This window comes from Vidua macroura, chromosome 2, assembly GCF_024509145.1.
Source record: "Vidua macroura isolate BioBank_ID:100142 chromosome 2, ASM2450914v1, whole genome shotgun sequence".
Taxonomy (NCBI): Eukaryota; Metazoa; Chordata; class Aves; order Passeriformes; family Viduidae; genus Vidua; species Vidua macroura.
In genome coordinates, this window is record NC_071572.1 from 81115679 (window position 1) to 81132891 (window position 17213).

Here is a 17213-nt window from a genome sequence, read left to right on the forward strand (position 1 = left end):
TTACAAACAAGGGACCTAAGAAGGTCCTATTTTAAGCTCAATTAACTGTAGAGCAAATACTGATGACTACATGGAAGTATCTAAATTATAGACATCTATAAATGTTAATATGAATTTCACCTTGAGGATTGTGGTCCCTTTGGGTGTCCAGAAAAGGATCAACACAGTCCATGGAAGTCTGTATATATAAAATGTATTTGAAAAGAAGGATGGAGACAGTTGTCGTGTATCAGAGAAAGAATTAAAAAATTCCCATCTGAAAATGTCAAAATGAAGGCTGATGTCAAGGAGTAAGGGCAGAGACAAGAGCCACAGTTGTTGGCTGTTTGCTTTCCCCTTTGCCTAAGGGGGCAGGGCAGCTGTGTACAACAAGGCAGACTGGGAACAGAGGCTGGTTATCCTACCAGTTGGACAGAGTCAGTGTCCCAGCTGCCAAGACAGTCCTTGAAAGTTTCCCTGGAGGTCTTACCACGACTTCTGGTTTCACTAACACCATTTTACTTGTATTCCTGTTCATGCCTGGGACAACAACAGGTCATCCTTCTAATAATGCACTGAAAATGTGATGAGTTACATTAGTTGACTCCCAGTATCCTCCATTTTGTTTTCAATACATCATTTTTCCTGTCTTGGTTAGGATCCACTTGTTGAATAAGGGGAAAATGTAAAACCCTTTAGGTTCACATCAATAATTTACTTCTCTTCTTACGAGCTCAGGATCTTTTCCTTCTGGATGAACACACACCAAGTGACTTTTCCTTTCTTCCTTTGGCAGTTAGGAAAGGAAACACTGCTATCACTGAGCTAAGAGAAAGGATTACCTATGTATTTCCCTTAGGACAGCATGCACAGCAGCACATGGGCACTCAGGAAGAAAAAGTTAACAAATGCTGTTTCGGGATGTTCTGTTTCAGGTAAGCCCAGAGGCCACATCAGCAATCCTTAACACAGTTACTGGGATGAGACACAGCTTCCAGCTGTATATGTACACAATGCATTTTAAACTGCAGTGAACAAAACAAGTGATATAGATCAAAGACTTTTGTGCCAGCTTTCCCTTACTCGTTGTTGCGAGGAGAGGCCAAGCAGACGTGTTTGCTTGGCATGTCACGAGAATGATGCATGTCTTTGTAGGGTTTGCACTGCTATGACAGAGCTGACGTTACTTCCTATCTTTTAGATATGCACAGGTATAGGAGAGGCCGTGAGTCTCTGCTGCATGTGCTATGTGTCCAGAAAATGGGACAGTTTTCTTTTTTTTTGCCCAGCTGACTAAAACAGCGGGCTATAACTGCACAGTATTACTCACCTGCCTAGCAGCAAAAACTCTCCAGCTAGTCCCAGGCGCCTCATGGCCATCAAGAGGCCTCTCACAGTCATGCCTTCACAGAAGCAGGCAACCACTCTTGCCTTGGGCAGGTGGCTCCGAAGCTTTCGCAGCAGCTTGTCAAAGCTCTGCTCGCCAGCATTGCTGTAGATCTTGTAGGAGTGTGCAATGCAGATCCCTTCCTTGGCTGCCATATCTTTGAAAGCTTCCATCCCACTTTCACCATAGTTTCCTAAATACAAACAGAAACACAAATGCACATATTAAATCTCCAGCAGCTTTTCTTCATTTGGAAACATCAGATAGTTTAAGTGTGTTACATATCTGCAGAAAGATCATTGTACCAATCATAACAATATCACTTTAATCTTTTAATTAATTAATTTTTCAAGGCAAGGTCAACCAATTTTCCTGGAAAATTCACTCCTCTTCAAGAGACTGCATCTCTGCTTCTGCACTACTCACAGGTAGTGAGGTACACAACAAAGGCTGTTGTGTACCTCGCTACTTGTGACGATCTAGTCCACAATGCATACAACAGTGTATATACAAATGGCAATCTCTTCTGATTCTCTTAAACTGACTAAATGTGGCCAAAAGCTCTGTGATTTACTTCAGTAAATTAAAAAAAATGTTGAGAATTAATTTTTAGGAGTAATATATTAAATATATGCAAAAACCTCATAATTCATAACACCTAATTCATAATGCAATCTGAAAAGCACTATTTTTTTAACTTAGAATGAAAAGTAAAATTTATTTTGTTGATGTAAAAACTTCTACTAGAGAATGAATTAAAAAATTGAGGATTAGCATTACAGGGATCACTAGAGCACAGATGAACTCAGTGTGCTTTAATATTTTTCTGGGTTTTTTTTCCTGTTTGTTTGTTCTGAATTAAATTTCTATCACTGGGAAAAACTTCATATTTTCTTTCAATATCTTCTTTCTCTATGGGGATAAACTGGTAATATATATTAACAGACAGATACCCTTTTTCCTTTATTCTGTCTCAGCACAGAAACTTTCTTCTCTGCCAGGCCTACATAAAAGTCACAGTGCTTAAACAGTGGATGTACTGATACCACTGACAGTCATCCTGACCATGATTGTGTGTCTGCTTCCCTGTGCTCCTCCATCTGGCTATTGAAATCTGTTTCATGTCTCGTTTATACAAGAAGGCCTCTGAGGCAGGAAATCTTTCTCAAAAGTAATGTCTTAAACCCTCAGTAATATTCCACAGAAATACAATCAGTTAATTAATTAATAAAACTGTGAATGTCAAGTGATGATGTTGCAAGAAACCACTGATCCTTTACAAATTTGTTAGCTTGCAAATGGAAGAATCTGTAAGAAAAATTCTCTCCCTTACCAGCAGAACTACAAGTAGAAAGGAGCACTGACAGTTAAAATGTATACAAAGCAGTGAAGATCAGACATGGATTTGGACTGTCATTTTTTTTTGTTTTTTTTTTTTTACTTTGGACATTGGAGACATCAAGAATTCATCTTGCCCACCTGGGGAGTCAAACCTGTCACTCTGGTGCTACAGCTCAGAGGCTTTGTTACACTCAGCACTGAATATGAATGTAAAAATAGTGCTCAGTTTTAGGATCTTACCGTCTAAATAGTCAAAGGAGCCAAAGAACAAGAAGACAGGAAGTAACATTATCTTCCTTTCACACCAGGAATGAATCACTGTGACCTTGAGACTACTAAATTTCCAAATTGCACCCAACCAGAATGGCAACCTGAATGCAGGTCTCTCTACCTGAAGGGACTTTCATTTTCTTCCTTGCTGTGATTAGGCCTAATGGAAACCACACTACCATGCAAATTGTTCCCCGACAAAATGTCACTTAAGCTCAGTTGTTGCAGTGCTTCCTGAGTGTAGTAAATCAGGAGTCCACTGCTTATGCCTGTGTCATGCCCTTAGGGTAAACTGTGTTTCCTCTGGTACATGAGCATCAAATGATTCCCATGGGATGCTGAAACAGTTCATCTAGAGGTCAAAACTGTGGTGTCTCATGAAATATATATTATAGCTGCCAAAGTCAGCCTGAAGGAAAAATTGTGGTCAGTCATATTTGATTCCCAGCAGACCCCAGAGGCCTTCAAAAATAAAATTAGGCCATCTGACAGGAAAGAAACTACTTTGTCTAAAATTGTTTTAATTTTGGTCATTCTGGATCAACATTAAATGTTTTATTTCACTTTTTCTATCAGAACATGAAAAGAACAAGGAAACATTGTCAATCTTTGCCATAGAAGATGTAAGTTTGAGGAAAATCTATATATTTCAATGTGCTGGTTTTGGCTATGATGGAGTTAATTTTCTTCACAGTAGTTAGTAGAGTGCTATGTTTTGGATTTGTGCTGAACACAGGGTTGATAACATAAAAATGTTTTGTTACGGAGCAGGGCTTACAAAGAGACAAGGCCTTTTCTACTTTTCGTGCTCTCATGCTGGTGAAGATGTTGGGGGTTCATGGGAAGCTGGAAGGAGACACAGCCGGGATAGGTGATCCCAGCTGATCAAAGGGATATTCCAGACCGTATGACAGCATGCTCAGTACATAAAGTTCAGGGAAGAAGGAGAAAGGGAGGGATGCTTGGAATGATGGTATTTGTCTTCTCAAATCACCATTTCACCAGGTGGGGCCCTGGTTTCCTGGAGACAGCTGAACATCTCATGGGAAGCAATGATTTAATTCCTTGTTTGCTCTGCTTGTGTGCACAGCTTTTCTTTACCTATTAAACTGCCTTTATCTTAAACCATGGGTTCTTTAGTTTTTACCTTTCTGATTCTCTCCCCAATTCTACTGGTAGGGGAGTGAGTGAGTGGCTGTCTGGTGCTTTGTTTCTGGCTGGGGTTAAATTATGACACCCAAAGACATTGAAATTCTGAAGATCTCATTCGCTATCAAAAAACTCTGAGTGGAAAATTCCCAGCCAGGTCTAGTTTACTTATAGAACTGCATATCTTCTATGTTGCAAATACTGCAGTATTTATTTGAAAGTGTTATAAGCATTCAAACTGTTATCCTCAGGCTTGGTATAAACTTGAGAATAGGTTTAATTACAGTACTGAAAAATAGCACATCTTTTAGAGAGCACAAAGTGCATTATCTCCTTTCCAATCCAATAAAATCTGCTCAAGCGCAAACACCATGGTTTCATCAAGCATCGAGACAGGGAGATTTTTATGAAACCATACAAAAAGTTATGTGTCATCCAAAATCATAGGAAACATGTTCAACTACCAGGGGTACTTAGGAAAATGTTGTGTTCTTAACATTTGGAAGAAAATACATCCTGGCAGTCCAAATCTGAGAGTCACTGAGGTCTCCAGCTGGGAAAACTACAGCTCTATGACATGAGCTCAAGGGAGATTTGATAAAAACAGAAAGCAGCTTTGCCTCAAGACACTCATACAAATACACCAGTGGTGCTCTTGTCTTGATGATTAAACTCTATGCAATTAATTATTCATAGTGAATTCTCCTGTTGTGCAAGTGTTTTGATGAGGTATGTATATCTCGTATGAGCTATTGTGTAGGGATAATGAACACTCCTTGATGGAAAAAGAAAATCTTTTCTGTTAAATTTTTTTGCACCATATATTAGCAAAAATTTTCTCTGGGCTCTCTTTCTTTCTGAATAAAACATATATATGCATAAACATATACATGTAGCATTGAAGAAATGAGAGTGGGTAAGCACGTAAGGTACATTCTGTCATTTCCTTGAGGATGAGATGTAAGGTTCACAGTGGAAGAGGATCTCCATGCTTTCTGTATGGAACTGGCCTCCTCACGGATGTGACTCTTCGGTATACCTATAGCAGTACTACCAAAACTGCCACAGCAAGGGCAAGTTTCCACCAATTGGGCAGTTCCCACTGTTCAACCAAGTCTATGACACAAGAAAAAGGATATAGGGGCTTCAGGATTTACACAAATGGATGGACAATGGTGATGTCTTATGCAGTTTGTAGTTTCACCTCCAAGTGAAATTTAATTCAGAACTCCTTAGCTGGAAACAAACTAACAGTTTTTGGTGAGTCCCATATGATGAAATTTGCCTACATCCTGGGAATTTATCCATGTATCTATTTTGTTTCCACTTCTAAATTTCAAGAAAATTCTGAAGGAAATGTTCAACAGAAGGGAGGGATGGATTTACTCTTGCTTGCTTAATTTCAGTTCATCAGAAAAGACTCCACAAACAACACAAGCTGGAGCTCAAGTATGGTCAATTTAAATTCAGCTCCTCTTGCCCCACCCAACTCCATCTCTGTTTCAGTATTTGGAAACTGGCACCTTTATACTGCTACTGGTTCTGCTGGAGAGCATATCACAGTTTTTTAGTTGATGTTCCTGTCCTCTTGAAACTTTGTCTGCAGTGCTGTCATCAGAACTATTAGCAGTAGATGACTTTTGTAAATGTGTCCTCTTGGCAACAAGTGGTAGCTGAGTTCTTTTAAAATACTGGCCTGGATCCTGCATGTTGCCTACCTGAAAACCTGGCCCTAAGCCCAGTCAAAGCTAGTCCCATATGTCTCTTCATGTTTTTTTAAAAAAGCAATTACATCATCGTGCAAAAGACATCCCTGCTGCAGAGTTGGAATTTTGTTCAAAACTCAAGCATATGTGTCCCCACCTACAGTCTAACTATAACAATCTGTTGGTTCCACTTCTCATAAATCAGTACTAGAAACTATTAAGAAGCTTAAAAAGAACAGATTGTGCTTTTTTTTCCAGATGATGCTTAATATAGTACAGCATAAAGTAATACTTCAATCTGATAGAAAAGGGTCAGGCAAACTGCAGGCAGCTTTTGCTTCCCCTCCTGCCCAGAAATTCAGCCAATTGAACTACGTAACCATATACCATTAAGATATTATGTGCATTACACAGCAAAACAATGTTTTAATTCTTAAAATATTTATCAAAATTTATTAACATCTGCCTTATCAGATTAAAGGTTATCAATAGAAGGTGAAAAGTCTCTACTGTCAAATGGAAGAACAAACTACATTTTCTCCTGCCCAGGAATTTTTGCGATGTCGTGTATGTCTTTTTTCATAAAAGAGCTTTTTTTTTAATCAATAGCTGTACATGAAAATTGTTATCAGCTAGTTCTTTTGTTTAAGAGATTCTCATTGACCATAGATGAGCATCAACCTGTAGGAGAGATTTAAGATGTAGGATTGTTTCTGGCAGGCCACAGTGAAAATTCACACAGCAAAAGAAGAGGAGCCTTGAGTGAAACAGTAGAAATGCATTATGTTATTCATTAGGCTGGTAATAATTCTTCCTGTCACAAAGCATATTTATTTAAGCAGAAATACTCTCATTATTTTCCTAGACAAGGAAGAGCAGACCAGAATAATATTCTATGTTGTGTCTGAGCCACAGAAAATAAGTCAAGACAGATTAAAATTTGCAGTATAAGTTTTTCAAGAAATAGGGGTAATACAGAGCTTCATTTTCCTCTAGTTTCCATTCGCACCAAAAGGATGAACTTTGCCAGAAATATAAAAAAAGAAGGTATAGCTTTGGTATAATTTTGAAAATGCATGTGGGAGTAATACAGTATATTTATGAAAGGCAACATATTGGCTGATTAGCATGATGATCTTCCCAAAAGTTGAATTTATGGGCGTGTTTCCCAAATGGAAATGTTAGAGGTGTCCTTGACTGCTACAATTCAAATTAATCACGGAAAAACACCAATAGTACCTGCTACTACCTGCTAGATATTTTCCACATCTTACTCTTGCAACTATGGGTCTTTTAAAGTATCTCACTTTCAAGAATAGTGGCATAAATCAAGTCTTTTGAGCAGCTGGAGCAATGACATGCCACTGATACAACATGATCAAAATCATAGCCTTCTGTGTAGCTATGTCTGCAAATAGAACATTACAATAGAGTGTTACTTTATTCTAAAGGGTACAAACCAAATGAAATCAAAACACATATGCCTGAAATTCTGGAGTTGTCTATGTGTGTTTAAAAAAAAATGAAAACCCAACTTCTTTTCATCTGATCCAAATACTTAAATGATTTTTAGATGGAATTTCAGTTTCTATATTAAATATATATATGTAAAACAATAAAAAATTAAATTAAATGTTCATTTTGAAAGCAACCCATTAAAAACAACTTAAATGAGAATAGTCTTTTCAAATATATTCCACTTAAATATTTTCAATATTTCCTTTTTTCTTAATAATCACTTGGAATCTGGGGTGTCCCACTTCAATAATCTCAAGTGTTAGACAGCAACTTCAAGATGTCTGGGCTCTTCCCTCATAAAATATGAAACATGAAAATCTGAATTTCATTGAAAAAAAGGATAAATATGTACACACTTTTGTATGGACAGGTTTCTCCAAAGAAATGACCTCTCTATTGAAGCAAACAGGGAATGTTGGCTGGGCTTGGAGAAATCTTATTTCTGCCCTGCTCAGCAAAGGAGTGGCACAGGGCAAAAATTTCCATAAGGAATTAAATTAGGAGTGCTACTTACTCCATCCTTAAAATTGCTATATTTGCCTTCTGTAAGCACAGACACTTCCAAAGTGATTGAAAGGACAAAATCTAACATCTGAGGCCTCATAGGGGACATCACCACTGATGGCTGCAGTTGGGACTCTATCCTTAGCTATCCATATGATAATGGAGAATAATTTTTTTTTTCTTGGATGTTAATCTTATCTGTTCAAACTGAAAGCTCTTCAAGCAGCATTTGTCTATTACCAAGCACTCATAAAACTCAGACCCAAAAGGGTTGCCTATGTCTCTATATGTTGCCTACTAAAATTCAATATGTGTCAATATAAAGAAACATTATTTACCATGATATCATGCTAGCTATAAGCTTAATTTCTGTTTCTGTGAAGAGTTTTGAGGTTTTTAGTTTTCTACATTTGAAGACATGAAATTTTTTCATAATCACAAAAATGTTAGCTAAACAAAGCCCTCCCCCCCCCACTTCTAATCTTCTTAAAATTCAATCCAGTGAAATAATTTGTGGAAATTATAATATTTAATTTAGATATTGACCATTTTATCATGTAATGTAAGATTCATATTTCTTTCTGCAATGTAAAATAAATTCAAACATGTATTTTGAATCAGGAAGCTATTTTATGTCTAAAGTAATTAGCTAAAATATTTGAACATTTAAAAACAAATTTAACGCGTTTAATTAAGAAAATAATCGACTATTTACTATGAGTTCAAGTTTCAGCTACTAGGTATTTTCTGAATAGAAATTCTAATCCAAAGGCATTTAGACCAGATCTATTCATAAAGTATTTGTTTAACTAACCAACTTTTAAATTATTTTAGAAAAGTAACATGTAATATACTCCAAACATAACTGTACTTAATTAACTTAAACAAATCTGTTCATTATCTTCTCATCTGAGATCTCATAAGTATCAGTTTGATATCAAAGCCTCTTCTCTCTCATCTTCTCTGAACTATTTTGAAATAATAAATTAATTTCTCAAGATAATGATGACCTAGTTTCACAGTTTAATGCACCCCACTTTTATGTATTTTTAAATTATCACCTCATAACTTTAAAAGAGAAACCTCATTTAAACATTGCTGTTATGTGAGCAAAGGGAACAGCGTAGAACCAGCCTTTTCTGTATGCTTCCTTTGATCTCTCCAGCTGACTGGAATGTCTGCAGCTTTGTGGCTCTTGTCCACTGAGCAATGTTTGAAGTCCTACATGATGCTAATGTCTACTAGAGAATTTAAAGTCTGACAGCTCTTGCAGAAACACGCTGCCATCTCTGACTGCTCTCCTTGTTTTCAGACTAGAGAGATTAAGATTCTTCTGTACTTTCTGTTTGGGAAATAGCTCTATCTACCTGACTCTAAGATATTGTCATTAATAAAAAACAGTTCAAGAACACCTGAGACTGACAGTATTGGACTGGAGGCTGTTTCTTCCAGGAGACAGAAGCTGAGACAGAAGCTAAGACAGAAAGGAGAGGGGTTTGCAATAGGAACTCTTCGGTCTATGATTCTGTATCCTTCATTGTGAGTGTAGTGAATTCCCAAGGAATTTAGCTGTTTGGGGTTTATTCACCGGCATTTGGACCTAGTCCCAGTTCTAATTTAGGCTATCAATTATTATATTTCTCAAAAAAGTTGGTCCCTTCTACAAATGAACAACATTGCACTTCTGTAAATTCACAAACTAGAACATAACTTCATGTAATATTAATTCTTTACTCTGCTATGGTTTGCATCTGGTCTTTTCTGAAATACACATGATGTCTTATTTTGCTGATGCAGAAGGTGAGCAATACCAGAAGTCATCCAGCAAAAGGAAGCATAATTCAGAGATTATTAGATTCCAAAGGCCTTCAATTAATCTTGAGTTTCCTGCTAAGTGTCTTTCTCTCTGCCCTCTGTCCTCATATGTGAAATGAAGGTAAAAATGTTTCCCTGATGGTCATAGGGCAAGAATAAACATATTATGAAAAACTCAGACAACTGTAGCAAAAGAGCACCATCTACATTGGTCAGACTGAGTGAAACATGACAGTTTTGCCTCACAAAAACTTGCTTTTGCTTTGTTGTAATAATAATCATATCACATTTATTATGTATAAATGTTTGTTTAACATTCATTAAAAAAAAAAAAAGCCTAAAATTTCCCAACAGCAGCTGAAGTTGATGGCAAGGCTACTGCTAAGGGTACACCTTATTTTCACTCTAAATGATTATGCACATTGTTATTCAGAACCTTCAATTGGGACAAGAGTGAGTTTTGTGACTTTCTCAGTATAAACTTGGAGAAGAGAGAAGTCTATCAGGAATCTGTGGAAGTTTAGTATGGTAACTGGAAGACAGGTCTATTGTATTTCTGGGAGTGCTTGTCAAAAGGGTTTAAAGGGGGAAACATGAAGTTTCTTGGGGTATATTTCTAATTCTTAGAGTATACTGTGAAGGATGACGAGAAGACCAATACTGTGGGATCAGCTACTTTCTTGCGGATGTTCTCATTTCAGGAACATGTTGCATAATTGTTGTCCCTTGGTTGATAACAAAGAATTAATTCTTACAAGAATATTTGAAAAATGTATTTGAGTTTGTTGGGGTAAAGGTGGTTTTTGAAATGTACCTTCACATGATATCACTAGGGCACTATGATCCTCAGCTTTGGAACGCAGAAACTGAAGATGGAGAAAATAGTAACAGAATGGGGTTGAAGGCAAGAATATGATCTTCTTCACTGTGTGGGTGACTGTGCACTGGAACAGATTGCCCAGAGAGGGTGTGGACTCTCCCTCACTGCAGATATTTAAGAACCATCTGGACACAATCCTGTGCAGTGTGCTTTGGGATGGCCCTGTTTGAGCAGGTAGGTTGGACCAGATGACCCACTGTGGTCCCTTTCAGCCTTACCATCCTGTAATTCTGTGATTTGCTGAATTTCAGACTGAGCTGCCCTATAAAAAAAGGATAATTAGTTACTAAAAATTGCATACTTACAAGCTCTCGAGAGTAGTGGAAATTTCATGGCTACCTTGAACAGTCTGTCCAAAGCTAAGCTAGTCTTTCAATAAGTTTTTCTTCCCTGGTTCTTAACCTGTTTTTCTATATTCTCTTTGAATTTGACCCTAGTAAATATTTTCTATCAATTATGTGAATAGCTTCTCAAATTGATATTTTCAGAAGCCCTCAACAGTCTTTAAGACAGTCACCACATGTCTGCTTAATTTTTTAAAGATTAAACAAATCCAGTATTCTGCTTTCTTGTGGGTGATTTCCAATTAGTTTATGTTGTCCAGACAGGATAGTGTGCAGTTTTTTTTTTCAAGATATGGTACTTTCCCATCTTATACTTTGCCTGGGCAGAGTAGAATTGAAAGACTATTTCATGCCTCAAAAACTCATAACCTCTCTGTGTGTTTTTGGTAGGACATTTACCTTATTTAAAAATGGAATGACACTGTTGTCTCAAGTATAACTTGTGATCCATCTTAATTATCTAGGTCTAGTTTTCTGCCGAACGGCTTCTCAGTCAGTCATTCTTCATCAAGTATTTAAGCATTAGCATATTCTGTTCTAGGAGCAGTGTCATCCAGCATGGTACTCTTTACAGACTTAATAAACATACTCTGTTTGTCATAATTCAAATCACTGGAACTATAATTAAAAATGGAATCAAGGCAGATCTGTGAGAAGGCCATTGAGCTTATGTCACCTGTTAGAAAGTGAGAAGTACAGTTTGAACAATGATTTAAGTTCTGTTTTGCATCTAATACAGGGAAGTTAGATGCATAGCCTCTTAGTATGTGGTTTTAAAATAAAGTCACTCATTCCACACAAATGTTCTGAACTGGGTACTAGGTTGACTTGATATGATTTATTTTTAAGAATACATTGTCCCTCTTTTATGACACCGGAAGGAAAGTACTCATTTCTTACAAAAAAAAATTGTTTATCTTTTGCAGAAGTGAAATATGGTTGGCTGAGCTCTTTCCTCAGTTTCTCTTTCAAGAAGAGGTAGTGTTACCTCATTTCAGTTTTTTTGGAAGGTTATGCACCTCACAGACGTTTTACCTAAGGGAGCATTAAAAATATATGCAGTTATTCCAGAGTGCTGAGGTCCCCAAAGGAAACAGGGTAAAAGCCTTTTGGCCAAAGTGATCAGAGAATCTGAAGCTCTTTTTGACTGCAAACTGCTCAAGTTTCAATAAGATAGCCTCATGTGATGTGCTAAACACTGTCACCCATTATATTAGCTTGTTCCTTAATGATTTGAAAAGGTAGTAAACAATGTTAATTAAATTTGCAGATGGCTTTTAACTGGACAGTGTTGAGGATGTCAGACAGGACACAGAAACATTGTAAAGTTTTCTAAAGATATTGTTGACTTGACTAGAAATTGAGCAAAAGAAAAAGGCTCTTTGTCATAGTTAAACCAAAAATTCTGGGAAAATTAGCCAAAAGATTCAAAAGTATTCTGTAAAATAAAACATTCCTTCCTGTAATGCTAAAGCAAAATATTTTAAATATTTTAATTATTTGAATTGTTTCTAGCTTTTATTCTTTAGAGAATTTCCATTTTCTAAGAGCACAAAAAATTACTTTTCCTTCAGAGCTGCAATCTGAAAAAAAAATCAGGATATTAGAAACTGCATTCCCAACAATCTCTGAGGCTAATTTATACCTCATTCCAGAAGAGACGTATACTTTTAAAAGGGGTAGAAAAATATCTAATATTACCTTCCTTTCAGACATATACCCACAAGGCACAACTAGGTCTGAAAGGCTGTGGCAGGAGACCTTCCCTATGTGACTTTATGAATGAATTGTAAACCTGCCAGGACTTAGTTTAATTAAAAGTATAACTAAGGAGCACACAGAAAGAAGAAGCAGGAAATAGACTGAAGTGTCAAATGGGATTTTTTTTTCCATCCATATTTAAAGCTTCCTCAGACTTTCATTTTAATTTTTATGTTTTCAAGAACACCAGCTTATAAGGCCCTAACAAACTTCATGAACCTGTTTAAAGACCTAATATTGCACTAAGTGGCAGTGTTCATCAACAGTGAAGCACTTAATTATAAAATGTCTTTTATGAAAAAACACCAAGGTAAATATCAGGAGAAGGGAGAAATAAATAAAATTATAATTATGAAAGAACAAAACAAAAACAACCTTAGACTTTGGATTTAACTTTTTTCTTTTTTTTTTTTTTTTAAGTACTACGTACAAAAAGATCACAACATTCTTCATGATTTTAGCTTCAGGTTAAATTTCATCTGAGATCCCTATCAAGTGCAAAGCTCAAGGCTGACTGGGGAAGTAAAAGTCCTTTTCATCATGCATTCTCTTGGCACATTGTATTGACTTCAGATATAAATGGAGATCACATCACAAGATGTGATCAAATGGAGACCACATCACAAGAGCAGTTGATTTTCAGAAATGTCTGACCACAGTGTACTGTAACAGGCAGTGTCCATACAAGATGGTAACTGAAGAAAATTTCCCTTGCAAAGGTGGCACAGACACATAACCATATGTACCAGTCAGAAAGAAAGGAGACAGAAAGGGGATGAGGGTAATATTTTTTATATATTACTTTGTTGATAAAGCAAAGTATGGAGTAGACAGATAGATAAACTGGTATGTATTTATACCTTTAAATGGTGTATTAATAATTATTGTGATTACAAGCTCAGCTAGTACTAAATATTGTTTGCAGACCCCTGCTAATATCTTGACCTCACCATGTTAAGCATGACACAAAGCCAGGGTAAGAGAGCACCTTTTCTAAAATACATAATTCTATTTATACAAGAAAAGCAAAGAATAAGAATGGAAATAAAGTCACATTAAGATTAAAAAAAAAAAAAAGTTCTTACAAAGTGTCAGGCATCTGATTATTTTTAAAGGAAGGCTAGATAAATTTCCCACTGTAACACTAATTGTGATCTTAACCTGTCAGTTGGGACCTTGAGTCATCCTCCTGGAACCAGCAACTGCAGGAGATGGTGCACCTACCTATTTTACACATCTTTCATCTTTTTTTTTTCATAGATGAGGTAGTCACCTAGAGTTGCAGAGTGCATCATTTGTTTTGCTTAGTTGCCTTATTTTCAGATATCCAAACAAACTCACCCAAAACATGCTAAATCATAGAATCATAAATCATGGAGTTGCTTGAGTTGGAAGGGACCTTCAAGGCTCATCTAGCGCAACCTCCTTGACATGGAAAGGGACACCTCCCACTTGATGTATTGCTCAAAGCTCCTTATAATCTGACTGACCCTGGCCATTCTCATTCACTAACCTAATTCCAAGAAAATATTCCTTCCCTCTCCTCACAGGAAAATCTTCCTGGTTTGCAGGGTATTTTTCCACCAAATGTTCAATGCAATTTTGAACCTGAAAAAGAATGTTTCTCACCCTTAAAAATAAATTGCCAGATCTAGTAAGAGTGTCATCATGGAGATTATTTAGTCCACCACATAAGGGTAGGAGTCTGAGCTGAAGAAGGAATCAAATACTAGATTTAGAAAATTTCATACTATTAGGTTCCATGAAAGAACTGGCTTATTTAGAAAAAGTTTACATGTATTGGAGAACCTCTCCTCCCACGTTTCTGTGAGCTTTTTTGGTTCCACAGGCTGATTTTACATCAGGGAAAATGAAATAAAAAATTCTCCCAAGGAATATTTTGTAAACTGTAGGTGATAGAGAACATTCTTTACCTTCTTTTAGATGGCTCAGCACCAGCTGTGAAAATTTAACATGTTTGTTATAGAGTGGCTGGTATGCCTTTCATTATTGGCATTACAGCCAAAACTGTTGGCTACTGACTAGCTGGACCATTGGAATAGTATGTAGTCCTTCATTATTTAAAATTGATGACTCTGCAAAACTAGCTACTTTTCATTTTAAGTAGCTAAGGAAAAAAAATTGCATTTTATTTCTGTATGGTTTAGATGCCTGTTGTCTTCCTAGTCCTTTACATCAATGTATTGAGATCCTAAGCCACAGTTAACGATTCCTCCATTCAAGTGACTCCATCATGACAAGCCCAGTTCTAGATTATGTTAGACAGTGCAAACAAACGTTTACCACAAAGACAGAATCTCCATACCTGAGGCGCATAGCAGAATTTCACCTTGGATCCTCCCCAAGAGTCAGTTACATCTAAAGCTCATTTTCCCTTCTTATTTGAGGACATGATGAACTCATCACCTTCCTTTGCAATATGCTCTCACTGTTATTCATCCACAGTCTTAGATATGTGTCCAATAGTTTTTACATTGTCTTCATACTATTAATAGTTTTCTTCTCAAATTCAATGACATACCAGTTAAAAAGCAGATCAGTTCTTGTGGCAAACTTCTCTGATTTTTCAGATCTCTTTGCATTTCTGTTATCTCATCAGCTGTAATGATGTGTTTGCTTAAAAAAGGCCACAGTGGTGTGGAATGTCTATGTTATGAAATGTAGCAGCACTTCAGAGTGAGCAGAGGAGCCGCTAAGTACACCACAGCTGAGGCCTCAAATGGCACAACCACAATGAGCAGGTATCACAGTATGTTAATCTCAGGGTAAAATAGGTTTGACTCTAAGTAATGATGTTCTCGGTTGGACCAGGTTCCAAAATTAGTGCAGAAAGCAGCAAGCTCTCTGATCTGCTGCCAGGTCATCAGGCACTGCCTTGAACAGATGCTCCTTACGGAATTTATTGTATGAAAGAAGGAACACCAGTTAATCTGATTTACAAGGTTATGCATAATATTTCTGCACCACAGATTTCCAATTTGTTATTAGCAAACAGCTTTAATTCTCCGATAAATAGGTTTGAGAAGATTTGCACTGGGCTTTGTTGGTATGTACACAAATAAACTGCTTTGCAAAGATCCCTATCCCCACAGCATGTGTATGATTTGTAATTCTGGAAAGTACATGAATAATGGAGGTAATTTTAACCAATGTTGCAATAAACTGTAAAAATTAGTCAAAAATAACATTAACAAGGCTGGCAGGTAGAAATCTGCAATGATGCCTGCTGGTCTCCAAATGATCACACTCTTCCCTTTATGTGTTCCTGTGTTAGTGGACTCCTGAATGTTTGTCAGCTTTTCATTACTATATATTGCAGCATTAAAGGCAGGTTTTTGCTTCTGTGTATTGCTCCTGCATAAAAGTTAATGATGTTAATGTTGATTTTCTCTCAGTATAGCAGTGTAAGGCAGAAAATTCTGATTGAAGTTCTGCAAACTTCTCTGCCTTTTTGGTATTATTTTTGTGGTGCATGAAAGAAAAAAATCAAATTCTACATTTTTTGGTATTTTTTTTTACTTTTTTTTTCTTATTCACCTTTAAAATACTATTATATGATTTATTTAGGTATCTGCAAATATTTTTGTTATCCCCATTTTACCTGTAATATATAATTATGTGACAATACTCTGTTTAACAACAGTCTGTTTACTTTCAATGCCTCTTTCCTTTCAGAAATTTTTGATATTGAAACTTTCTTATGAAATTTATAAATTGATTTTCAGCATCTGAAGGTTTCAAACAGAGAAGGACCTTCTGTGAGCATGTCAATGTTATCTTTCATAACAAAAGAAAAACATGTTTTATGTTCTCATGAAATTAGTTATTTGCTTTTGGTTAAAGCAAATTCTTCAGAATTCTCTTCAAGAAGAGCAAAAATGCAGGCAGCAATTTTTTTCTCTAAGGTTTAATAAAACCAGTTTACTAGTGAGGTCTACAGCTAAAATCATCTCTTTAATTTTATGTTCAGGTAATAACCAGGAGGATATCTGCAATGGTGTCTTGTCCTTGCAAAATTACTATATGCCAACACTTGAACACGACATCAGGTGTTCTCATCTTTCTCTAAAGCACAGAACCTGGACCTGTGATGTAAGGGAGATAGCAAAGTGCCTCCAACATTCTGAGATATGGCAGAAAATAGTCATGTAGCACTCAGCAACTAAGTACCAAGGGAATATCAAGAGGACAAATGAGGATTTTAGCGCCTTGAGGAAGATTTTAGTTTGTGTCAGTGGAAAGTGTGTTCAGTATTGTTTGTTGCAACTAGATCTTGATTAGTGTCCAGAGAATCCAGTGACACCATTCTCTCTTTGCTGCCATTCACAACTGCTTTGCCATTATCTGCTTCACTCTAATGAACAGAAGCCAGGATCAAAGGAGCTCAATGCATTGTACTAATTGCTGTAAACAAAAATCAAATATATTTTCAGTTTCAAAATGTTGAAAATGTGATAGAAGAGAAAGATACAATGGTTTAAAAACATGAAAAGGAGTGGGAGATGAGATAAACAAAATACATTTTGCATAGAAGTCAG

General features: G+C 36.5%; 1 protein-coding gene across 3 annotated transcripts in view; it reads right to left on the reverse strand.

Moving 5' to 3' along the window:
- Positions 1-17213, reverse strand: part of GRM5 (glutamate metabotropic receptor 5) — a 229437-nt gene that overhangs the window by 126998 nt on the left and 85226 nt on the right. For all 3 annotated transcript variants that reach the window (XM_053971399.1, XM_053971398.1, XM_053971397.1), the window contains exon 2: positions 1310-1559. In XM_053971399.1, coding sequence (XP_053827374.1) covers positions 1310-1559 — 250 coding nt within the window. The remainder of the gene's footprint in view (positions 1-1309; positions 1560-17213) is intronic.